This window comes from Balaenoptera ricei, chromosome 7, assembly GCF_028023285.1.
Source record: "Balaenoptera ricei isolate mBalRic1 chromosome 7, mBalRic1.hap2, whole genome shotgun sequence".
NCBI classification, from domain to species: domain Eukaryota; kingdom Metazoa; phylum Chordata; class Mammalia; order Artiodactyla; family Balaenopteridae; genus Balaenoptera; species Balaenoptera ricei.
In genome coordinates, this window is record NC_082645.1 from 5,813,982 (window position 1) to 5,841,019 (window position 27,038).

Here is a 27,038-nt window from a genome sequence, read left to right on the forward strand (position 1 = left end):
ACAGAGAGTCTCAAACAGGATCAACCCAAAGAGAACCACACCAAGACACATTGAAATTAAAATGACAGAAGTTAAAGAGAGGAATATTAAAAGCAGCAAGGGAAAAGAGCAAGTTACCTACCAGGCAACTCCCATTAGGCTATTAGCTAACTTTTCAGCAGAAACTCTTCAGGCCAGAAAGGTGGCACAGTATATTTAAAGTAATGAAAGTGAAAAACCTACAACCAAGGAAACTACCCAGCAACACTTTCACTCGGATTTGAAGGAGAGTTCAAAAGTTTTACACACAAGCAAAAGTTAAGAGTTCAGCACCACCAAACCAGCTTTACAAGGGTGTTAATGGGACTACTCTAAGTGAAAAAGAAAAGGCCACAACCAGAAACCTGAATATTATGAAAGGAAAAAACTCATTGGTAAAGGCAAATATACAGTAAATATATTTTGGATATTAACCCCTTATCAGTCATATAATTTGCAAATATTTTCTCCCATTCAGTAGGTTGCCTTTTCATTTTGTCAGTGGTTTCATTTGCTGAGCAAAAGCTTTTAAGTTTAATTAGGTCCCATTTGTTTACTTTTGCTTTTGTTTCTTTTGTCTGAGGAGACAGATCCCCAAAAAATATTGCTACAATTTCTATCAAAGAGTGTTCTGCCTGTGTTGTCTTCTAGGAAGTTTTAGGTCTTACATTTAGGTCTTTAATTCATTTTGAGTTTATTTTTGTATATGGTGTGAGAAAATGTTCTAATTTCATTCTTTCACATGTAACTGTTCAGTTTTCCCAGCACCACTTATTGAAGAGACTGTTCTCCATTGCATATTCTTAGCTCCTTTGTTGTAGATTAATTGACCATAAGTGTGTGGGTTTATTTCTGGGCTCTGTATTCTGTTTCATGGATGTGTGCATCTGCTTTTGTGCCAGTACCATGTTATTTTGATTACTGTAGTTTTGTAGTATAGTCTGAAATCAGGGCACCTGATTCCTCCAGCTTTGTTCTTTTTTCTTAAGATTGCTTTGGCAATTTGTTTTCTTTTGTGGTTCCATATAAATTTTACAATTATATGTTTTGTTCTGTGAAAAATGTCATGGGTATTCTGATAGGGATTCCATTAAATCTGTAGATTACTTTGGATAATATGGGAATTTTAATGATATTAATTCTTCTGATCCACGAACATTGGATATCTTGCCATTTCTTTGTATCAGCTTCAGTTTTCTTCATCAATGTTTTATTGTTTTCACAGTATAGGTCTTTCACCTCCTTGGCTAAGTTTATTCCTAGGTATTATACTCATTTTGATGTGATTTTAAATGGGATTGTTTTCTTGCTTTCTCTTTCTGATAGTTCATAAGTAGTGTATAGAAAGGCAACAGATTTCTGTATATTATTCTTATATCCTGCAACCTTACTGAATTTATTTATTAGCACTAAACATTTTTGGTGGATACTTTAGGGTTTTCTATATATAGGCTCATGTCATCTGCAAATAGTGAGTTTTATTCCTTCCTTTCCAGTTTGGATGCCTTTTATTGCTTTTTCTTGTCTGATTGCTGTGGCTAGAACTTTCAATACTATGTTAAATATAAATGGTGAGTGTGGGCATCCTTGTCTTGTTCCTGATTTCAGATGAAGAGCTTTCAGCTTTTCACTGTTGAGCATGATGTTGGCTGTGGGTTTGTCATAAATAGCCTTTTTATGTTGAGATATGTTCCATCTACACATCCTATTCTTTATAAAAGAAATAGTAATTAAAGATTCATTTCATAGAGATAATCTTACATCTTTATACTGTGTATACACTTACATATTAAGTAAAAAAAAAACAAACAAATTCACATTGTAAGTTCTCTTTATTTGGAACAAAGCATTTATGTTTATAATCTCTCCTTCAGTTTAATGCTATTTTTACAATTCTGTGGCTTTCTTCTTTCTTATCATTTGTTATGTCCCATAATTTTTATATGTCCCTTATATATTAACATTTGAGATTTTATAAAATACAGTATAATTACAAATAGAAATATTACTCTTTTTTTTTTAACTTTTGGGTTTATTTATTTATTTATTTATGGCTGTGTTGGGTCTTCGTTTCTGTGCGAGAGCTTTCTCTAGTTGCGGCAAGTGGGGGCCACTCTTCATCGCTGTGCGCGGGCCTCTCATTATCGCGGCCTCTCTTGCTGCGGAGCACAGGCTCCAGATACGCAGGCTCAGTAATTGTGGCTCACGGGCCTAGTTGCTCCGTGGCATGTGGGATCTTCCCAGACCAGGGCTCGAACCCCTGTCCCCTGCATTGACAGGCAGATTCTCAACCACTGCACCACCAGGGAAGCCCCAGAAATATTATTCTTAATCTCCCTCATTGACATGTTTAAGAACAATATAGTGAAAACATGGTTGGAAAAAATATGTATAGTATATTGACCTATCCGATATGACAGTCACTAGCCACATATAGCTGTTTAAATTTATTTTAAATTAATTAAAATCATTTAAAATTTAAAACTCCATCTTTTAGTGACAACAGCCACATTTTAGACATTCAATATCCAAGTGTAACCAGTGGCTGCCACACCAGATGATGTTCATACAAAGCCTTTCCATTACCATAGGAAGTTCTTCTGCACAGTGCTGATATACATGTATATATAATAAAAATAAAAGTTTTCCTCCATATCACTCAGTACTCCATTTTGAGGGTAGCCATGTACATATTTCTGCTCATCAAAAATGACTCCAGAAATATGTCTGTGGGTCTTCTTACATCTGTACATGAACGATATATTTCAAAATATATGCACTCATGTGTGTGTGGGTATTTAATTTCAACAGCATGGATGGTCTCCCCTTTTCATCTACTTAATAATATGACCTGAAGGTCTTTTTATATGAATGCTTTTGTTTTTCTCTAATATCATTTAATGAGTACATAGAATTCCCTTGCATAATGCACTACCATATATTCATTTCTATTATATTCCTGTAAATACACTTGGCAACCATTTTTGAAATATATTTGTAGGCTAAATTCATAGCAGTACTATTTCTGGGTCAAAAGAAATGTCAATTTGAAATTTAATAGTATCAAATTGCATCAATCAGATCCACCAATAGTACATGATATTGCCTGTTAACTACTCTGGCCGTCACTAGTATTGCCAACATATTAACTAATATCAATTTGGCTGATGAAAAAATAATAAAATAATAAGTGTTATATTGATAATTATTGTTATATTATAATTTTTATATTGTTATATATATAGTTATATATATAACAATATATATTGTTATATATAATATATAGTTATAATAATAACTGTTATATTGATTTGTAATTATTTAATTATGAAGAGATTGAACATTATCTTGTCATATGTGCCTTGACAATTGGTTCATTTTTTTCTATGAATTCCTTTGCATAAGCTTTTATAATTGGGACTTTGCAAGTGAGACCCATGTGCAGCAGCATTTCATCTTCACATATTTCTACTTAGCTTGAATCTCACTGGAATCATTCATTCACTGCCATCTGCAAAGTCCAGTGAAAGATTTTTTTTGTATTTCAAATGTCTTATTAGACCTGTATCTATTATTAACTGGTGGAAGAAGGAACAAATAATGAGCGTTAGTGAAGGAGGAACAATGGGAGGATTTGTGAGTAAATGTCTGTAATGAACTCATTTAGCTTTAAATACCTATTTAATATAAGAAGAACCATCTGCCCTATAAAGTGTTAGAAATGTATCCCTTAATGTTTCCCTCAGTTTTCAAAGTGAAATAAAATTAATACTAAAAAAAAAAAGAAAAAAGAAGAGGGCAAACTAAAAACATTCTTCATGTCTTGGGGTTAATCTGACCTTTATCTGCCCATTTGAAAATGTGCAGAAAAAGGATTGATCTTAGCCTTCTATATATTTCATTAAAAAATATTGAAATCGTAACATTTCTGAGAAAGGGACAATGCAAGAAATAACTTTTGGCTTTGGGACACTAAAATGCAAAGATTAGTAAATGACAACTCAACTGAAACTAATTTGCCCTGGAAATGATTTTTATATCTATCCTTCCATTTTTGGTGAATGTCAAACAGAGCTCCTCAGTGCAGCTGAAGAGACCTGAAGTGTTTTCAACTGTGACTGTTAGACAAGAATAGAAGAACTGTTTTCTTACTTTAGAGCTGGGGATTTGGGCTCAAGACATTGGGTCTGGAGGCAGCCCCTGATTGTTCCTTATTGTCATTCCATTGGATTTGATGTGATTTTACAGGACCTCTTTCTTTCCCTAGTTAAGCAGAAAGTTCTGTGCCACCAGGGAAGTAAATCTGAAGTTACTTTTTTCTTTTACTATTGCCCTTTGCTTTGGCAGATAAGGGTCAGTTATAATATATCTGCTTATTAAATGGATAGTGACAAATGAGAAGGAAATGGAGAATCAACTTCTTTATGAGTCCTGAGCAGGAGGAGTACTAGTCTACCTGTTAATATACTCAAGAAACATTGATGGTCACAGCTGAAAACCTGAGTCTTGTTATTCTTTGGTTTGGTTCAGATTCTTCCTCTGAATTGTCACATCCTATAATTTTTTTGTTTGTATCTTGTATCTATTATAATCTCACGTTAAAATTAGAGTACACAGACAGATATTTTAGCATAGTAAAGAATGCCAAGTGGTAAATGATAAAGGCATGGTGAAAAGCATTAGTTAACTGAAAAATATTAGTGTGTAATTAATATAAAAAAACTCCAATTTTATTGAAAAATAAGCAAAAGATTTAAATACACTGTTCACAAAAGAAACACATCATTGATAAACAAATAAACAAATGCTTCACATAATTTACAAACAGAAAAATGATAGTCAACAAAGAGATAGTATTTTGCACCTATCCCACTGGCAAAGTTTAACTCTGACATTACCAAGAACTGGAAAGAATGTGGAGAACAGGACTTCTTACACATTGCTAGCAGGAGTGTAATTTGTGTTTTTACTTTGGGTAACAGTTTGTCATTTTGTGTGAAGTAGAACATTCACACACCCTACAACCCACAAACTTCTCCCTAGATATATACACCTTATGAAAATGGTTGCACATGTGCATCAGGAAAGAAGAACACAAAAGTTTATTCAGTCATAGTTGCAAACAACTGCTGTTCTCCTCAACTGAGCTTAGGATCTATTAATAGACATTTCTGATAAAGTGAACAATAAAGAATGACCTTTAGCTTTGGACCATTAAAATGCAAGTTTAGTAAATGACAACTCAACATTTAAACTAATTTGCTCTGGAAATTATTTTTTTATATCCTTGGGTTTCTGGTGAATGTCTAACTCAGTTTGGTTATGTATATGTTTGCCTAAATGACATATTTAGTTGGTTTTGAACTTCAAATAGAGGAACCGGGCTGTCCATGATCTTCATATATGTCCTTTTATCACAGCATTCTGTTACTGATTCATGCATATTTACATTTAGTTGTAGCTCACTAATTTTTATAGGATATTCCATACTTTTATGTTATTTTCACATTATTGTATGGTTTGTCATTATTTTCATAGATTATAGCATATTTGTTGTTTATCTGATATTCAAGTTTAATTGGGCATGTTATATTTTTATTGGCTAAATTTATTACAAATGACACTCTGTCAAGAGACAAAAGTTATTATTAATCTAATTCTGTGCATCCAAGGTCCATTAAGATGAAAACAACAAATAAATATTATACTCTATATAAATAGTTTTATCAAAGATAAAAATAAGAGAGAAGAAAGTAGATATCTAACCTGATATTATTGAAGAATATACCAGAATTTATTAAATATCAACAAATAAGTTTCTTTTTAGTTACTAACCTATGTTCTCTCTTGTTCTTTGGGATTATCAGTGGTAATGCTAAACTAATGATGTCATACCAACTTTAAATGGGTCTTTGATCCATAAGAAAAATCAATCACCTGTCAACCAAAATTTAATCTTTACAGCACTAGTATTTTCCTATTTTCCCCTCATTTTTAAAGAAGATTCAGCCAGGTTAAATTTTTTTATGAAGCAATATTGGTCATTATATTTTCTCTTCTTTTTAAAAATATGAAAATTTCAAAGTTCTTGGTAGCCGCTTCCTGGCCTATGAGAGATATAAAATCACATTACTGACACAAATTCTTGAAATGTCCATATCATGTTTTAAAATAGTAACTCTATTAATTAGGTTTTCTCTCTAATATTTATCTGATGGAATATCATTGCAAAAATGTACTTAAGTAATTTGCTACTGGAAAAATCCAGTCAACCTATCTGATAAGCATTGTATTGACCAAATTATATTAGGCCATGATTAGGAAAACTACCCAGAAATTCTAATGTGATATTTTTTGGACTTTCATAACTTTTAATTTCTTTCTATATGCTGTATTTTTTAGCATATTACATTTAGTGCATTACATTCTTTACCTGAATGTAATAACACCATTTAAGATAAATTATGTTTGAAATATTGTGATTAGAAAACATTAAGACAATTTGAAGAATCAGAGTAGCATAACTGAACTTCAAAGGAATAATTTGTGTTAGTATGCAGTTTACAATATTCCTTAACTTCCTTCTCCAGCCTAAGCTTTCCTAATTTGTTGTACTTTTGAGTGCAGAAATACTGACATTCTTCTCAAAGTCATCTTGTTGGCCCTTTTTTTAAAGTTATTAATAGAATTCAGAGACCATTAGTTTTACCTTCTATTAAAAATAAAAATTGTTTTTTAAATGTTTTAGTGTATGGACTATGATCCAAATCAATAAAATATTAATTTGACCGTTCACATTTATTGAGCAATAAAGATATATGTGAGGCATTCTACATGAGTTAGTAAGTACTGATTTAATAGTCTTAAAAACTACCTACTTGCACCATGGCATTTTCTGCCTTGAGTTTTTTAATAAAATATTCTAGAATCAATAAAATACATGGTGCCAAGAAAAAAAAATAGAGATGATCTATTATGTTCATACAACATGGATGTCCTAGGTATCACGAAGTAATATAATATAAACACTATACTAATTAATTGGGTAGCTACGAAAAGAGAACATTAAAAAAAATACAATAAAAGTTCTGATATTTAAAAAAATCTTTGCATATAAACACAGTTATGGCTATAACAAACAAACATGGCTTTATTTAGAGCTGCAAGATAAAAATAAAACAATCTCAAACATGGCTTTATTTAGAGCTGCAAGATAAAAAAAAAACAGTCTCTCTGCCTCTTCCTTGTTTCTTTCATTTGAAGCCAGATAGAGAAAGAGAGTGCATCTTTGGTATCACTTAATAGACTGCAATTTGGTTTGCCTTCTTTTCTGCCTTCTTTCGACCTTCTTTTCCTTTTTTATCAATTGTATAGTAACCATTTCCCTCTTGCCATCCACTTAAGTTCAACTGGCTTTTTAAAATCTTTCCTCATGCTTATTTCGTGATTATTTATAGACTGCATTGTAAAAGAAGCTTATTGACAATATATACTTAATCACATACTTGAAAAAATAATATTTTATTTTTCTAGAATAATAGATGACTTTTCTAAACATTTTTTGTCAGTTATCAATAAGCTAAAAATTAGATTAGGTAATGAGGGAAATTATAGCCAAATAAATTAAACATAAGGTGTGTGTGTTTGTGTGTGTGTGTGTGTGTGTGTGTGTGTGTGTGTAGGATTTTGGTTGGGTGAGGTGGAGAGAGCAGGAAAAAAAGACCATAGTGTCCTCAAAGACCTACTTTCTTGTTTTCGTCATTCTATCTCTGTTGAAAATGTACCCACCTACACTTTAAGACTTAGCGGATTCTCCAACTCAAGTTCTTGGACCAGTAATTTTTTTTTTTTTTGTAATAGAGGTGCCTATACATATTTTTATCACCAGCATGTTATAAGATCTAGAATAATACTCACCTGAATTGTACTGTTCTTATGCATCTGTCATTTCTCAATCTGAAGGCAACCAAGTCTTCCACCAGTTTTTGTTAATTTTAATCCAATCTCTTGTTCTTCTCCTCTTGCTCATTCTTTTCTCAGCCTTAAGTCATACAAATGCATATTTTATATGTTCTGGCACTTCTGACATTTACGTTTGTGTTTAATGATTTCTTGCCATGATATTCAATATCTGACATCTTGGAATACCATCATTATCTAGTTTTACCTCTAGTTATAATGTTTCTGAGAAGAATGAATCATTGCAATGGAGCCTCTTAATAGGGGCATTACTGTGGCAATAGATGTAAATTGAAGTTCCAAACAACCCAGAAGAGCAATAATGGAAGTGATCAGTGGTTAAATGAACTGCACGTATAATTGTATACATATGACTCAGACGAATCACTTGCACTGAAAAGGACAGAGAAGGCTTAAAGAGGGAGAATTAGAATGATATTTGAGAGAAATACAGCTTGAATAAAGAGCAGGGAGAGGTGAAGTTATTACAGCAGGTGGAGCACGTTTACTTATAAAAGTAATCGTAAACATTACTCATAATAACTGTATTGTTACTGATCCACTCATAGTAGAACATGTTGTTTGAGAGGTGTTTTTTTTTTAAAATTTATTTATTTAGTTATTTATTTTTGGCTGTGTTGGGTCTTTGTTTCTGTGCGAGGGCTTTCTCTAGTTGCGGCAAGCGGGGGCCGCTCTTCATCGCGGTGCGCGGGCCTCTCACCATCGCGGCCTCTCTTGTTGCGGAGCACAGGCTTCAGACGCGCAGGCTCAGTAGTTGTGGCTCACGGGCCTAGTTGCTCCGCGGCATGTGGGATCTTCCCAGACCAGGGCTCGAACCCGTGTCCCCTGCATTAGCAGGCAGATTCTAAACCACTGCGCCACCAGGGAAGCCCTGTTTGAGAGGTTTTGCTCCTTTTATCTGATGAGAATGAATTTACGTTGAATGTAAACTTTCATCTAATACTCCATAAAATCCCAGATATCTCTCTTAAACTCCAGGCTTATATACAAAAAGCTTGAATATCCCCTATTGGATATACCCCACTAGGATTAAAACCATAGCATATCTAAAATTGGTATGTCTAAAATTTTCCTCAAAATATGCCTGTTTTTTGCTTTTTCCCAAGTTTGGTTGCAGTAGCAACATTTACCCAGTGATAAAAACATGAAAACCCAAAATTGTTTTGTACACTTTCTTCTTTCTCAGTCTTCAGATCTAATCAATAAATTCTTTTGTTTTTATCAGCAATCTCCCTTGCAGATGTACCCTCCTGCCTATGCCCTTGCATCTTTCTTAACTTCTTGACATTGCTTATCTAGATTGTCATGAGAGCTTCTTACCAGATCTCATTGACCTCAGGATGTCATCAGATCCAACTCACCCAACTGCCAGAGGAATCATTCTAAATTCAAATCTGATTCTGTTGCTTCCTTGGCTTTAAATTTCACCATTCATGAAAACAGTGATTAGCTCGGCCATATTCATGTTGGTAATAATACACGTATAATGTTAACATTAAGCCATGGGGCTAGCCCCACCTCTCTGGGAATTTTTTAAAACTACATGTACATTTTTAAAGGTTGTTCTCATAATGCAGTCTATAATTTCATTTAACTGGAAAACGTGGGATCATGAAGTTTTCACTTACATTACCACCAAGTATATGAAAAATATACCACCTGTTTTTTAAATCTCATAGCATTGTTTCCGCCCCCCCCCCACCCTTAACCTTATGGCAATTTTTGCTTTACCAAAATTAAGCAAACTAGCATCTCCTAGGCAGAATCTGGTACACATATATGTTTCAAAGTATCGGGCTATAATTTAAGAATCATGAGATTGTAAATTAACAGCTTGATATCCATCTTATCTTGAAAAAAATTGGAAAGTTAGAAATACTGTATATAATTTCCTATAAGATAATGATTATTTGAAGGTGAGGGGCTACTGCCCCCTTTTGACAGCCTGAGAAAGGCAGAGAAACACAGTGCCTGTCTTATCCTGCCCAATATGAGATGGGAAAGATTCTAGTGACTTTGTTTTTCGACTTTGTAGCACCTTCAGTGTTTACCATGGTGTTCATCTTATTTTGAACGTTCAATAAGTTAGTTTTGGTATAGTTGAATGATACATACAAATGAGATGCTACAAAATCTCGCCAAGCTGCCTGAAAGCATGCAGTTGTTTCTCAACTTGATCAAATGTCTTGTCTCCCTTGTTAATTTGTTTAGTTAACCACCTGCATGTTTGTTTTCCTGTTTATCCCACCTAACTTGGCTTTAATCGAATGTTCCTAGCTGGCAGAGTTCATGCATTTTAATGCCCTTTTTTCAAAAATGCATTAGTAAGCATCATTGCTGAATAATACCGATAAACACATGCAGAAAATATTTCTGCATCCTTTTATTACAATAGTAATTAAGTGATTAAATATGTAGGTAACATAATAGCATTATTGGCAATAATAGACTTCCCAAAACACTAATTTGAGGCCATATCAAGTTGAGACTCAACTGGAACTATATTAATGTCTGTAATTAGGGTCAATGTAGACCAAGGGGTCTCCGGTGGCTGCTAGGAAGGATTAATCACCCAGATGCAACAGATTAATGACTTAGGTTAAGAGGGATTTGCCTGAGACTTCCCACGCCCCTTGACTAAGCGGCAAGGATGTGTTTCTTATACGTGTATCATCAGCAAGTCTCTTTGCAGCACAACTCTTAAGTTCGAAGTTTCAGCAGCTTGGGCCTCTGAAAAGGTATTTGGAAAGTTTCCCAGGTTGTATGCTGCAGAAGCTGAAGGCAGTATAGTGATAATGAATAAAGTGCCAGACTGGATAATTGTAGGAACTGTAAAAGATACTAAAAGGTCGTTACCAGAGGCTCAGATGCACCTGTGAACTTGTGAAGTTAATTTGCGTGAGCAACATTCCATGAGAGCGGATGGGGACAAGGGGGGTGAGATTTTCGTTAAATAATTCAGGCTTCAGACAGGGTAGCTCTCTAAAAAAAGAGAGAGAGAGAGAAAGAGAGAGAGGAAAGGGGAAGGGAGGAAGGGAGGAAGGGAGAAAAGAATCTCCTGTTGGCATAGGGCTTATGAAAGGAGTTCCTCCTGCATTCTTTCATTATGTATACTTCTCTGTGACCTTGACAAAAGTTTAAGAACTGTATTATTAGAGTTTTCTTATTCCCATAGGACTGGAATGATGGCATTGCCCTTTTAACCAATTTTTAAATAACAATAAACCTCCTCTTGTGTAACAGTATACCTCCTGATACTGCAATGTGCAACGCTGAGAGAGAGGACCTTGTGTTCTATATGTCACCCTAAATCCCACACAGGCTAATATCTATCAAGTTTCAATATACAATAAGTTAACGAGAAAAAAAGAAAGGATTAGAATGAAGATACCTCCCTCACAGCTTTGTCACGGGGCGGGAGGTGGGGGAATTATTGAGAACCACAGAATTCTAAGCAAGTTCAGAGCTTATGACAGATGATAGATCAATGGTAGCCCTACTGCTGTGATTGTTGTTTGTTGTTGTTATTTTCATTATTATTGAAGTGGCTTTTCGAAAAAATGAAAAATTCCTTGAGGTGAATTATTGCCGATGATTATTCTTATCTTCTTCTAAGTGGATGGTACAAGATGGATGTATGCAGGCAACACCTCTTCTAAATCAACGTTACCGTGTACAAGTATTTTCTCCCAGAGTACTCCATTCTCTTGCATATCTGGCTCAGAAATGAACAGACTGTGCTATTTCAACAACAGTTCTCTGGGTGACTTAACAATTCAATTCATTCTGATACTAACTACTCAGAGTTAGTGAAGACCCCACGGGTTAAGGACTCAGTGCCTGCCCTCATTTCAGATACCAGCTTCAAGTCCTGAGACCCCAGGCTACTTGCATTTTTATCGGACTTGGTTTACAGATTTGGTGGTTCTCACAATCTCCCTTCAGATTTGATAATTTGCTAGAATGACACAGAAAGAACTATACTTATGATTACTGGTTTATTATAAAGAATACAGATGAAAAGCCAGATGAAGAGGTAAATAGGGTGAATGGAGAAGGGTGCCAAGTACAGTCTCGGTGGAGTTGGGATATGTCCCCTCCAGCTACATTGATATGTTTACTAACAAGGAAGCTTCTGCAAATCTCATGGTTCAGAGGTTTTCTACTGAGGTTTTGTTACCTAGGCCTGATTGATTAAATCATCGGCCACGAGCTTGAACTTCAGCTTCAGTCCCACCACCCTCCCTGACCTCCAGGTAGGGTTCAAAGTTCTTGCTCTCTAATCAGGTGGCTGGTTCTTCTCCAGAAGCTATCTTGCCACTGTCCCCCCACCCCCAATCCTGGAGTCATCTCATTAACATAAACTGTGTGTGGTCAAAGAGGGCTAGTTATTAATTAACAAAAGACCCTTCTATCTATCGCTCAGGAAATTCCAAGCATTTTAGAAGCTCTGTGCCAGGAACCAGGTAAAAAGACCAAATATATTTTTTATTATACCATGCAAACTTTGCCAGATACTGGTTCTTCTGAGTTTCTTATCCTTTCCATTGTCTTTGGGAATTTCTAAGTACTAAAACCTTGACTTCACCCTTTTCTGTTTTTCTTGGAGACCAGTGTTGTTGAAACTGCCCAGACATAAAATGTATACAATTATTTATACCTGCATTTCTCTGCAAAAACCATACAAATTAGTTTGCTTAAAATCCATGTACAGTTTATTTTTTTGTTTGCGTTTTGTAGGCTTTTGATGCAGCAACTCAATTTGCTTGCCTTCTCTTTAGATATGAAATTACATGTAATCTCTATCCCAAATAAACCCATTTTCCCACTCTCAATGTATTTATCCTTCAGTTTATGTTCAAGTCTAACATTGGATTTATTCAATGGTAAAATAAAAAGCTCAAAATTAAACATGTATAGTGTATTTGTTTATATTTCTATACCATATATATATTGAGTATAATCAATTATGTATTTGTGTTTTAATCTGCCTCACTCTGGGAGTTTCCTTTAAGGAGATTTTGTCTTTAACATATGTCTTTTTAAAAATATAAATATACAACCTGTGAAAAAACAAAAGTGTAGAGACAGGAAATCATGACACCACAGAATGCTACTATTTCTTTTCCTTTTGATTAATCCAACATGCAAATATAGAAGCAATTTGGTTACTTAAGAAGCTCAATGACGTTTTGCTTTTTTATTCTTATAAATGAAAATATTAACTTAGTCTTTAAGTGATAACATGTAGGGGAGATACGTTAGCAAAATTTTTCTTAATGATGTGTCTAATATAGCCTCTCCAAGTTTCTGTATCCATCTGTAAGGTCATACATATGTACATGCCTGTGCGTACTTACAATACGAACGAGAAAGCCTATTTTACAATGTTATGAGGAGAATGGACATCTTTTTTTATACTTACATATCCAAATGAATGTTAATCTTTCTGTTATTAAACTCTTTAAAATAATTGTTTCTTTTTATTTCTAGGTAACCTTCAAAGCATCAAGACATTCAGTCTCACCAGATTTAAAATATGTTCTTCTGGCATATGATGTCAAACAGGTAAAGGAGTGATCTTTGAAAAAATTTTTTCGTTGTGTTGCATTCAAGTGACAGTTGATAGTTTTCCTTGGTCATCTACTCAACTAGAGAAAATTTGACATATCCAGTAGGTGCAGGTGAATACTGATAACTGATATTGCACAAGAGAGTTTTGGCAACAATGTCCTTTCTTCTACACCCAGCTAGCAAATAACTGGAACAATCTGCTAGGCGCCTGTGCTGGTCCAAGTCCATCTCTTTTAGAGGAGAGTGTGGCAGAGCTTAGCAAATCCAAAAAATGGGGGCTTTTGACAATTCCAGGATAAGCCTTAATATCTGCTTGTGTTGTGTGTATATGTAGGTTAAGGGGTTTCCTAATGGCTGTGCCTGAGCTGCAGTGTGTATTGTGGGAAGAGCTGGTGAAAACATTGATTCAGTTTATGGTCAATGGATTCTTTGTTGGTTTTTGAGCATAAGCCTTGTGGTTGTAGAAATTTCTAAAAGTGGGGCAAGGCAAAGAATCAATTCTGAACAAATAAAGTGTTCTAATTGCAATTAGTCTTTCATTATTCCATGTCAGCTCTATAGCACAGTTAGAGCAATATGTATGGTTGTGGAGTATTTTTACTCAGATATAATTTGCACTGTTAAAAAGCAAAGTAAATGTTGAAAAGGCAGTTCAGCAGATTAACTTCTGTAGAAAATAAATGATTTTGGAAATTATTCAGGAATGTTTTGTGTGCTTTAAGGCAGACAATAAAAATTTATAGACTTAAAGCAGGAAGCCTCATATAATGCGTTGAAACCCTTCGAGCACATGAAATTTTACTGTTCAAAGAACCTTCTACTTGATGGTTTTAGTCTTTTGAAATATACATGTGTTATATTTTTAGACAGGTTTATATTTCTTATTTAAAATAATTAATTTACACTACAAAAGGCGGGGGAGACTGTAATCAAAGACATCTTTTTCCTGTTATAAATTTTGGCCCTTTTCCTTTACCTTTGTTCTGTGTTCTCTCTACTCATTGAGATTTTGAAAAACATGTAATAGTAGGAAAAGTGCTTGAGCTTTATAACCAAACTATTACGCATCCTCAAGTTTTTAAAACAATATTTATCTAAAGAGTTTTAACTTAAAATGACTGCTATATTAAAATGATAATAAACTTTAAAAAAAATCAGGTTTCAGTAGCTACAATTTGTTTTATTCTGTTTCATTGATCTATGTGTCTGTCCTTCTGCTAGTTCCACATAGTCTTTGCTTATTTTGGATATTTTACATAAATGGAATCATCTAGTATATGACTGTTGTCTGGCTTCTTTCACTTCGTATAATGCTTTTTAGATTTATCCACATTATAATATGTATCAGTAATTCGTTCCTTTTTTATGGTTGAATACTATTTCATTGTATGTATGTACTACATTTATTCATTTATCCATTAAAGGATACTTGGGTTCTTTCCACCTTTTGACTGTTATGAATAGTGTTGTTGTAAACATTTGTGCACAAGCATTTTTTTGAGTACCTGTTTTCAACTTTGGAGATAAATATCGAGGTGTGGAATTGCTGGGTAATATGATAATTCTATGTTTATCTTTTTGAGAAACCACCAAACCACTTTCTAAAATGGCTGCACCATTTTACATTCCCACGGGCAATGTGCAAGTGTTTCAGTTTCTCTGTATCCTCACCAACAGTTGTTATTTTCCATTCTTCTTATTGTAGCTATCCTAATGTATATGAATTGATATCTCATTGTGGTTTTGGTGTATACCTCCCTAATTAGACTAATGATGTTAAGCATATTTTCATATGTTTGTTGGCCTTCTGTGTTTCTTCTTTGGAGAAATGTCTATTCAAGTCCATTGCGTTTTTTTTCTTTTTGTAGTTGAGTTTGAGAGCTGTTTAGATATTCTGGATAGAAGACCCTTATCAAATATATGATTTACAAATATTTTTTTCCACTCAGTAGATTGTCTTTTCACTTTTTTGATAATGTCCTTTGGTGCATAAATTTTTAAAATTCTGATGAAGTATGATTTATCTATTTTTGTCTCTTGTTACTCATGCTTTTGGTACCATATCTAAGAATACATTGCCAAATTCAAGGTCATGAAGTTGTACCCTTATGATTTCTTCTAATAGTTTTATAGTTTCAGTTCTTATATTTAGGTTGTTGATATATTTTGAATTATTACTTTTTATTGTTTGAGATAGCCTTAAAAACGTTTTAAGCCTCCTGTTATATATTGAAAAACTGTTCCAAAATGGTTTTGTTGGTTTATACTGCGCTTAGACAGTGCATAGCCTGTTATATTGACATATATACACTACCATGTGTAAAATAGATAGCTAGTGGGAAGCTGCTGCATAGCACAGGGAGACCAGCTCGGTGCTTTATGAAGACCTAGAGGGGTGGGATAGGGAGGGTGGGAGGGAGGCTCAAGAGGGAGGAGATATGGGGATATATGTATATGTATAGTTGATTCACTTTGTTGTACAGCAGAAACTAAAACACCATTGTAAAGAAATTATAGTCTAATAAAGATGAAAAAACAGTAATTATTAAATTGTTAGATTATATATAGCCTAACTACTAATTGAATGCTTACACAACCCCCCCAACACACATCACACACATACACACAATAAGTATTAGTTTTATATTACTATGTAATAAATTACCCCAAACTTAGTGACTTAAAAAAAAAAATTACTGTTATTCACAGTTTGTGTGTATCAGGAATTTAGGATTGGCTTAAGTGCGAGGTTCTGGCTTCAGTGATGTTGCAATCAGGTATCAGCTGGGGCTGCAGTCATCTGACAGCTTGACTGAGGCTGGAGGATAGACTTCCAAGGTAGATCTCTCACATGGATGGGTAATTGGTGCTTGCTGATGTCATGACGCCTCAGGTTTCTCCACATGAAACTCTCTACAGTGCTACTTGAGTGTCCTCATAACATGGTACTTGGATTATCCCAGAGTGAGTAATGCAGAGGATAAAGATGGAGATTTCAGTGCCTTGCCTGATCTCTCTTTGGAAGTAACCTGTTATTTTCACCATGTATGTATATTTTTTTGTCACACAAGTCAGCTCTAATTCAGTGTTGGAGGCGGCTACCAGAGGGTGAGGATTTGGGGAGAACATCTTAGAGGCTGACTAACATAGTCCCCAAATATTTCATATTCATCCTATGTGAAGTATACTCAAGGCCCCCCAAATTTTTATCCATTACAGTCCAGCATTTTAATCAAGCAGATCAATCTCCTTAGGCATGGTTTCTTGACTATAGTCCCTTGAGTATATTTATATATTCATATATAAAATTAAATATGCTCAATATATATCCATATGTTTGTATCCATATAAATACTGTAAAGATACACATATATTTTAATATGTATTTAAATACCAATTTGACTATTATTCTCAGGTTGTTTTTTTTTAGTTTTTATTGTGAATAACATTTATTTACTCCATTCATTTATCTTTCGTAGTCTTAGTATTTTTTTAAACATCTATGTGTATAATTCAATCATTAGTTTTATTGTCCTTTCTTTAAATATATCACTGATTTTTTGGTTTTAATTATTTTTTGACTTGGAGAAATTTTGAATTTTGTGAATTTTTATCTTTCACTTTGTTGTGTTTATTTTTGTTCTAGGCTTAGAGAAATGCCCACCAATATGATAAATATAAACTTGTATTTTTTTTTTATTTTTATATATTTTATGCGTAAACATTCATTCTATTTTAGTTGCAATTGTTTATGGTGACAGGTGATCAAAACCTCTCTTTCTAATGATCGTAGTAATAAAAAGACCTATCTTTCATATGAGTGAATGTAATCATGCGCAGTCTTCGGAGGGGTGAGACTCCAAAGGGACATTTTTGATGTATTATTGGAAAACCACCCAACACAATAAACTGTTTCATGAATGCCATACCTGTCCTCAGTTTTCCCATGACTATAATGAAGAGGGAAGAAATATGAATGCTTCTCAAACTTACTCAAATTTACTGTCCTGAAAAATTTCCTGGTCATGTGATAATAATCCTGCCTCTGAGATCCTGTGCAAGAGCCACTATACAGGATCTAGCACTGTTATTTTGGAGTCAGAGGAGCTTGCTGGGGAGAACTAATTTAGTTTTATTTCCCTACTGATGTTCTCAATTTGAATCAGATATCAATAATTTAGTGTAGGCCAAATTTAGAAAGTGTCTTTTAGGTCAACAACTGAGTTCTTCTGTGTGTAACCTGTGGGCTACCAATGTTGAATCACGCTAATCTGTGGGTTACCAATGTTGAATCATGCTAATCTGTGGGTTACCAATGTTGAATCACGCTAATCTGTGGGTTACAAATGTTGAAATGCTTTATTCAGAGCTTAAGTTGGCATCATCATCGTGTCTAAGCTATGAAGAGTATGATTCTGACTTTTTTCTTAGCTTTATTTTTATTTTTTTCTTAGCTTTTTACATGTTAACTATATTATTTTAACAAACACTACCATGAACTGCAATTATAGTACAGTAAGTTCCCCACATATGAACAAGTTCCGTTCCGAGAGTCCAGTTTGTTCATAAGTCCAACAAAGTTAGCCTAGGTACCCAACTAATACAATCGGCTATATAGTACTGTACTGTAATAGGTTTATAATACTTTTCACACAAATAATACATAAAAAACAAAAACAAAAAATAAAGAAAACATTTTTAATCTTATAGCACAGTACCTTGAAAAGTACAATAGTACAGTACAACAGCTGGCATACACGGGCTGGCATCAAGTGAACAGGCAAGAAGTGTTACTGACTGGAGGAGGGAGAGGAGGTGGGAGATGGTAGAGCTGAAGGGTCGTCAGCAATAGGAGACGGAGGGCAAGCTGCAATTTCACTCACACCTGATGTTAATGGCACAGGTTCTGGTTCCTTGCTGGATTGAATTCTATCTACCCTCTTGAAAAAACGATCCAGTGATGTCTGGGTAGTAGCTCTTTTTTTCTCATTATAGATGACAGGGTAGCACTGGATTGTATTCTCAACGGCTGCTGCAACCTTCATGTACCGTTCTACATTCGGGTATGGCTCAAAAACTCACAGTGCTTCCTCAAATAAAGAAAATCCCCTTGCCATTTCCTGCGTCCTGAATCTCTTCGGTTCTTCAGTTACTTCTTCCTCTTGTCCCTCTTTGTCTTTTCTCTGGGCCTCCAATTCCTGCTGCTTCTTAGCAGTACCAGCTACATCACCACTACTTTTACGCTTGCTTCAGGACATCCTGGGCTTAAAATAAAGATACTGTACTACTGTACTCTATACAGTACTATAAGTACACAAAAGCACAACCACTTGTAGAGGATGCATGCACACGACAGTGTACACCAGACACATGAACTAACTTAACGTGATTGGACATGGGAATGCATGTTAGCATCTTTGAAAGTTCACAGCTTGAAGGTTCTTATGTAGGGGACTAACTGTATCCATAGTCATAAAGCAATTACGATTACTAATATAAGGTTATGGACAGTTTTTGAAGATTCTGTATCAGGAGTTGCAAGGCAAGTAAATCATGGAAACTATAAGCCAATAATTTTTAGTCCTTTGCAAAGAAGCCAAAAGAATATTCATTTTTGTATCCATGTCAATTTTATTGAACTTAGGCTGAATCTTTTCTGTTGAGATGTACAACTATTAATTAATTCTAATATGATTAATATGAAGACTATTTCCCCCATGCAAATTATTTGTGTTCTACAGCATCAAAAAGGTAATCTGAACAAAGTGAGAAGTTGCTTTTCTTTTTCTGTCCAGATTAATGTTTCTCATATTTTGAGCCTATAGCATGGTTCCTAGGTTGTTGGCTCCGCAGAATTTGAGAATGTTTTGTGCTTGTTGTCTACAGGAATCTGTGGACAGATCAAGGTAAATGATATTCTCCTGTAAGACTCTTACAGTGTGGTAAAGGCTCTGGGATACATATTCCGCCAACTTATTACAAGGGAAAAAGAGGTAGATAAGAGGAAGAAAAGATCGTTTATGATTGGAAGGAAAGATGAGTCTTCCTGTAGGGAGGTAGAGACTGCTGCAGGGGCACTTTGGGGATGATCTTGTGATCCTTAAGACTGTAAGAGTGATATTTATTCCGTTTGCTGCAAAAGGAGAAGTCTGCTGGCAATGGTAGAGCTTAAGCCTGGCTGCCCTTGCTGAAGTGCTTTGCTTGCAGCTGGAAAGCTTCCTGATAGTTTGTTTTTTTATGCCCAGACTACTTGTCACAATTGCAGGAACTGTCAGACCCTTGTAGGCATATCGCTTGGTGACCCTGTTTACACAGAAGCTGACACCAAAGCAAAGCAAACTTCAAAACCTCCAGGTGATGTCCCAGAAATGCTGGAGAAAGGAGCAGGAAATAAGAGAATCTTTACCATTTTCCTCTTTTTTTAAAAGAAGATATTAAACTTGCCTAATCAAAGGGAAAATAAATCAACAAAACCAAAATAAATCTCACCTCATATATCCAGATTGTTGAGTTTATCCAACTATTTTTTAGGATGTAACAATATTTGAGAGACATATTTCTAAAATAAATGGCATATTTTCTGCATTATTAGACCAAGGAAAGAGAACTCACTAAATGCTTTTCTCCTTGGCTCATGGCTATCATTACGAACACTGATTACTCTGCAATAACTCAGCAGGAGTTTTCCTGCCTGGTTTCTTGCATCTGTGTCCTTGTCCGAAGGATGGGGTATAGAAGAATGAAGAGCCTGGAGAGAAAGGCAAGTACTGTATGGTATCACTTATATGTAGAATTTAAAAAATACAAACTTGTTAAAACAGAATAAAATGGTGGTTACCAGGGGATGGCGGGTGGGGGAACAGGACAGATGGTATTTTAGGGGACAAACTTACAAGGAGTAGTAAACAAGCACTAGAAATTATAATGCACAGTACAGTGAATATAGACAACAGTACTGTATGATAATCATCAAACTTGCTGAGACTAAAAATTATTGCAAATACCTAAAAAGAAAGTGTAATTACGTAACATGATAGAGATGCTAATTATTGCTACAGTGGCAGTCATATTACAATATATAAATGAACATGTACACATTAAACTTATACAATGTTATAGGTCAAAATATATTTCAATTTATAAAAATGGGGGAATAATGTGCTTGAGTCATCTCTTGTTGGAAGGAATGTCATAGCCCAGGTTCCCTTCAATCACTCCTCTTCCTTTTAATCAGTTTCCCACACTCAAGCTAAGCTGATCTTAAAAAAAAAAATCTGATTGTCATCCTCTGTTTAAAATCTTCCTAAGGCTTCTTGGGATAAAGAAGTCATAACAGCCTACAAGGCCCTGCCTGCCATTTTACCCTCACCTTCCACAAACCACCCCCCAGTTGTCCTCAGCGCTTCTGGGATTTCCTTCAGTTCTTCGAAACACCATGCCCCTCCCATCATCGGGCTTTCACTACTCTTTTGCCTGGAACAAGTTCCTACCCCTTTTCTTCATATTGATAATTTTTAACTATTCTTTAGATGCCAACTCAAGCATACGTGCCTTAAACATCAAGGCTGTTCCAGAGCTTCTCTGATTTGGTCAAATTTCCCTGTTATAAGTTTCATGGTACTCTCTCTCCCCACCGTAGAATTTATCACAACTATAATTGTGTCTAACACAATGCCTGACACGGTGTTACTCAAAAAAAAATAAAAAAGAATAAATAGAAACATAATTTATGAATTAATAAACAAGAACCTCCACCAAACTTTTCCTTAAAGTGCCAGGCAAGGGTCAGTTGCCCTCCTCTATGCCTTTATGGCATCTGGTACATACTTACATCTCAATATTTCTGTCATTGCATTGAACACGACCATTTATGTGTACATCTCCTTGACTAAACTATAAGACCCTTAAAGTCAAGAACTTTGCTTCATTCATTTTAATGCCCACAGGGTTTTCTGCAGCGAATGGCGCATAGTAAACACTTAGTCAATGTTTGTGAAACTAAAACAGTGATTATCAATCTTGGCTGCACATCAGAATCACCTGGAGAGTTTTAAAAATTATTGATGGTTAAGTTCCACCCTGCAGAAATCCTGATTTAATTGTTTTGGGATATAGCCCAAACACTGGAGTTTTAAAAACTCCCCAGGAGACTGTAATGTCAGCCAGGTTTACAGTCCAGTGAATTTAAGTGAACTGCTCTCTTCCACCTATTGAAGACTTTTCAGACTTCAGACAAAGGAAAGACAAGAAATAAAATACCTGCTTTGTAATACTGCACCTACTTGGTGCCAAAGACTGTACCTGTACATCTTCATTCCTTACCATTTCTCTTTAGAGTAGTTGATGTTATTTTATTAATGAAAATATAGAGACAAAGGAGATTCCTTTGCAAAATAAATTTGCATAATATGACTCAAGATTGAAACTTTTTTTTTCTGGAACAATAGTTCTCAATATATGGTCCCAGAATATCAGCACCAGGATCTCCTGAGAATTATTAGCAATGTAAGTTCTTGGGCTCTGCCCAGACCCAATGAAACAGGAACTCTGGAGATGGGACCCAAGATCTGTGGGTAACAAGCCCTCCAGGTGATTCTGATATAGCTCAAGATTGAGGGCCACCTATTCAGAGGAAAAGATTCCTTCAAATTCAAGAGCTCTACTTGGGAAAAGACCTAAGTAGCCACAACTTAACCATGTATATGGCAGTGATTTAGAGAAAATATCATTTACAATGGTAGAGAGTCTACCGTTTTCTCTTTAGTATTTCAAAATAATTTAATGCTGAATTTAATGTTCAGCTGTTCCTTTCTGACCTTGGCCATTGGTCTGGCCTCATTTACTCTTCAAGGTTGATGCTTAATCTGTCATATTATAATTAGATGTGACCTAGTAAGGAATGCATGGAATATGGAGAAAATAGGTGAGTTTATATTCAGATTATCCATACTTAAATTTTTTGTTGAAGTGTAGCATGCATACAGGAGCACACACATACTGTGAGGATAGTCTGATGAAGTTTTACAGCTGAGCATATCTCTGTAACTATCACCCAGATCGAGAAGCAAAACATTACTGTGCTCCTTTCCAGTCACTACCCACCTCAAGGGAGACCGCTGTTCAAGCTTTTAACAGCTTAGATTATTCTTTTCTATTTTTCTACATATATATATTCATACAGTGTGTGCTGTTTTGTGTATGTCTTCTTTTACTCAACGATGTTTGTGAAATATATCTATATTGTACAATAGTTGGATAGTACCTTGTTCATTTTCCCTACTATTATAGCATTCTACTGCAAATATCATTGTTTATCCATTTTACTGCCAATTGGACTATAAAAAAATATATATCTGAACAGTAGCTTTTTTGTGATGAATTATTTTCTCTGATCACTCCCTTTTCTATCTATTACCCTGCTGCTTTTTTGGCACCTGTTTCAAAAATGGATTTTAGTAGAGGGAACAAACTTTTGTTGAGTACTCAAATAATGCCTCTTATATGGGAAGTCTGTCAATTTAAACGTGCCAAAATCCTTGCTCCTGAGTCACTGATAACATACTTTACAAAGGTGGGAAGGTTAGAGATGCTAACTTACTTACTTAGGGTCCCACTTCCCAGTTGCAGAGCTCGGACTCAATCCCATCCTTCTAGCTCCAAAGCCCCTGCCATTTTTTGAAAGTTATTACATATCTCCATAGATTTATTCTGTAATCTGGCATAATTATTTTCCCATTCTTTTGCAATTATATCAACTGTATTCTAATTAAGTAATTAGAAGACAAATGGAACTTGTATTGCATATAATTATTTGCAGTACTCAGGTAGCATTTATTATATTTGTCCAGACTTACTGGTTATGCATTTTAATTTTCTGTTTGCTTCTTAGAAGTTGTTTCTCAAAAATAGCCAACTAAATAACTGTGGGTTGCAGTTTGATACCATTAATTTGAAAATATTCCTGAGGAAGAAAAAAGTATTCCAAAATATAATGCAGTCTAGATTGTATGAAATCTTGATTATCAGAATATTTGTGCTTAAGAATTGTCATCTAGTATTTGATATTTCCAATATCAAAGTTATTTTTTCCTTTATTCTGAGTTATGTTAAATCATAAATAGGTTTAACCATTTAAATCAAGTTTATTTTATATATTATTTCAATATGCTTAAAATTATTAGTCCATTTGAATTATTTAACAATTGCATTTTAAGCCATCTTTGAGAAGTCAATAGTGTAATATATGTATTAATATATACTTAAGACAAACGAAATAAGTAGACACAAGTATTTAAAAAAAACCTATTTAAACTAATATTTATAGTTTCCTTACTGTTTGGGTTAACAATGCACATTAAGTAGACTAATAAATAGCTAAATTAACTATTTACATCGCTGACATCCTTATTATGTCTTATGTTTGGGGTCAGAAACTTTAATTGCATTTACTGTTGCTTACGAATAATTAGAGCATAAATCTTCATGAGAATAAGCTCTTTCTAAAAAGAAAAGCAAAACCGAATGAATCTTTTAAACCGTGTCTAACAGAAGGAACAAATCAATTATACGTGTGCTACAGTTACTGTGTTGATGTCTGTCCTCCAAAGTTGATACTCTGCAGAAGAGTCGTCTTGTTATTCTCTAGAGTTACATGCATTCACTTCAGTTTACGTTTCTACTAGTCTGTAGCTCTGTAGACAAGACCTTCCTTATGATATTTTAACCAAGATGTAATTCACTGTACCATGAATCCTGCATGCACTACTGCCTAAAAAAGTAACTCTTCTCTAGTGAATTATCTAATTAAATTCTGAGCCTTAATTCTTCAGTGCTTTACAATTACAGACAAATATTTAAGAAGTCTGTGGGAGTACATGATCTGGTCATGGGATTATCTAAGCTATTAAGATTCATGCACTTGGGGAGCACTAATATTTCAAATAATCCTATTAATAATAAACTCAGAAAAATCACAGCCTAGGAAAGTGACTGTACTCAAATACATGGGACTTGGAGTTCACCTTGAGAGCCTCCTGCCTTCCAGTGCCCATAGAACACACCTTCTTGGTCCCATTGTAGCTGCTGCTGCTAAACGACCTTCCTAGTTAACCTCCTCCTTTCTAAAGAGAGATAATAAGGCATGAAAAAAATATTAACATCAATTTTGGATTTTTTTCCTTGGTTAAAGCAGAAGAATCCTAGGAGGAAAAAAAAGAAAGAAAGGAAGGAAGGAAGGAAGGGAGGGACCCTAAGTTTTGGCAGATAGAATTTACAACTTTTCCTTTTTGTAGTAGCTATTATTGTATTTATCAGTGTATCATTAATTCAACCACATAGCATTTGTTTTATTTTGATTTTGAAAATAATACGTTTAGTATAGAGAATTTGAAAACACTGAAAAACATGAAAGAGATGATTATAATGCTTGTATTTTTACCTCTTTTAGAGAACACCACTAGCAATACGTTGATTTATCTCATCCAAGTCTTGTCTTTGTCATAGATACATATATCTTGTTTCCATTTATAGACAAAATTATTAGAATACTTTGAGAAATAATGTATTAGCAAAATATTGTCATACTAGGCATTCCGATCTTGTTCAAGTAATCTAATGTTGTATAATTACTACAAACCTTTGTGGCATAAAACAGTAATTTATTATCATCGTGGATTTTGTGCGTTCTGAAAGGGCTCTGCTATGCCATTCCCACTTGCATTCTCGTTTGTGATTGCTGTCAGATGTTGTTTGGGGCTCCAGTCATCGGAAGACCTGACGGGATGGAGAATCTGCTTCCAAGGTGGCTCATTCACGTGGCTGGAAGTTAATACTGGCTGTTGACTGACAGCTCAGTATTTCTCCATGTGGACCTCTCCACGGGGTTACTTGATGTCCTCATGGCACGGTAGCTGGCCTCTCCCAGAATGGGTGATCCAAGGGAGCAAGGTGGAGTCTGCAATGCCTTTTTGGATCTAGTTTGGACCAGATAAGCCTCCATTACCACTATATTCTATTGGCCACACAGGGTCAGCTGTGATTCCAAGTAGGAGGGGAGTATACTAGGGCATGAAAATAAGGAGATGAGAATAATTATGTGTCACAGATCCCAATAGGAAGAAATCGAATTGCATGAAGGTTTTGGACAGTTCATCATGAAATCACTGTAGCATTAGTGGAGATTACATGCTGAATGCTGGTGAAGTCAGGTGGCTTTGAAGCTGGCTAACTACCAAGAGAGTTATGATTAATTAATATTATGTGTGAGCATCTCTATCAGTGTATTGCAGGCCTGTATTATTGTGATTGTTCTTTCCTATTCAATATGATTAAACCAGATTTAAATAGATAAAAAATGCTGATGAAAGTTTAGAATGAGAGTTGATTTAGTGGACTACAAAATCAAGATTACGGATAATCTAGAGGCGGGAATGCTAGCCCAAGTCAACACCATTAAATTTATTAATGGTTAGAATGAATTTAAGCATGTGTTTTATTTAAAAATCTGCTTCTTAAAATATAGGATGAAGAATAGTAACTGGTATCCCAACTTAGGTAATTTTATTGATCATAAACTCAGTATGGATTTAGACTCTCACATGAACTTTAAAAACATCAATATATTTTCCAAGATGAGTTAATAAAATTATACTACCTAGAACTGTGCTGTCCAATACTGTAGCCACTGGCCACACGGGCTGAATGAGCACTTGAAATGCAATTAGTCTAAGTTGAGGTGTGCTGTAAATGTAAAATACACACTCCAGATTTTGAAGGCTTAGTAAAAAAAAAAAAAAAAAAAAAAAAAAGTAAAACATTAATAATAGGTCATATTCAAGATAGGATAAAACAACATTTTTGTATATATTGGACTAAATACAATGTATTAGTAATTTTTAAACTTTTTTCTCTTTTTGTTATTAATAGGGCTATAAAAATTAAACTTACTTATGTAGTACTTGCATTATATTTCTCTTGCTCAGCGCTGCTCTAGAACACAGGAGGTAAATACCCCAATGTTTTAAGTGCCAGTTGGAAAGCACCTGGGATTCTGTACCCAACTGGAGACCATATGGAAGGAGACAATCATAATTCTCAAAGACTTAGAAACTGTAATGAAGGAATTAGATATGTAGCTATGAACAGAGAAAACTTGGCAAAATACAGGGATAATAATAGATATCTTGAGTGTTGCAGGGCTGTCAAAGAGAATAGAAGTCAGATGTATTTCTTAGTGTAAAACTAAGGCCAGTAAAAACAAATGGCAACAGGAAGGCATATTTGGCTCAGCATAAAGAAGGCCTCTCTAACAGTTACTTGTTCAATGATACAGGGGCCTACTTTCTTTAGAAATTTACAAATGGTGGATGGATAGCTCTTCATTGTAGGCACTGTGTAAAGGAAACTTGCACAGGTGAACTGTGTTGGAATAGTTAAATTTCAGTCTTTCGTTAATCCAAGAAAGACAA

The 27,038-nt window shown here is 34.8% G+C and overlaps 1 protein-coding gene across 1 annotated transcript in view; it reads left to right on the forward strand.

The window, feature by feature from the left end:
- The window catches only part of DPP10 (dipeptidyl peptidase like 10), a 675,810-nt gene that overhangs the window by 356,399 nt on the left and 292,373 nt on the right, over positions 1-27,038 (forward strand). The window contains exon 5 of the mRNA XM_059927100.1: positions 13,492-13,566. Within this exon, the coding sequence (XP_059783083.1) occupies positions 13,492-13,566 (75 nt within the window). The remainder of the gene's footprint in view (positions 1-13,491; positions 13,567-27,038) is intronic.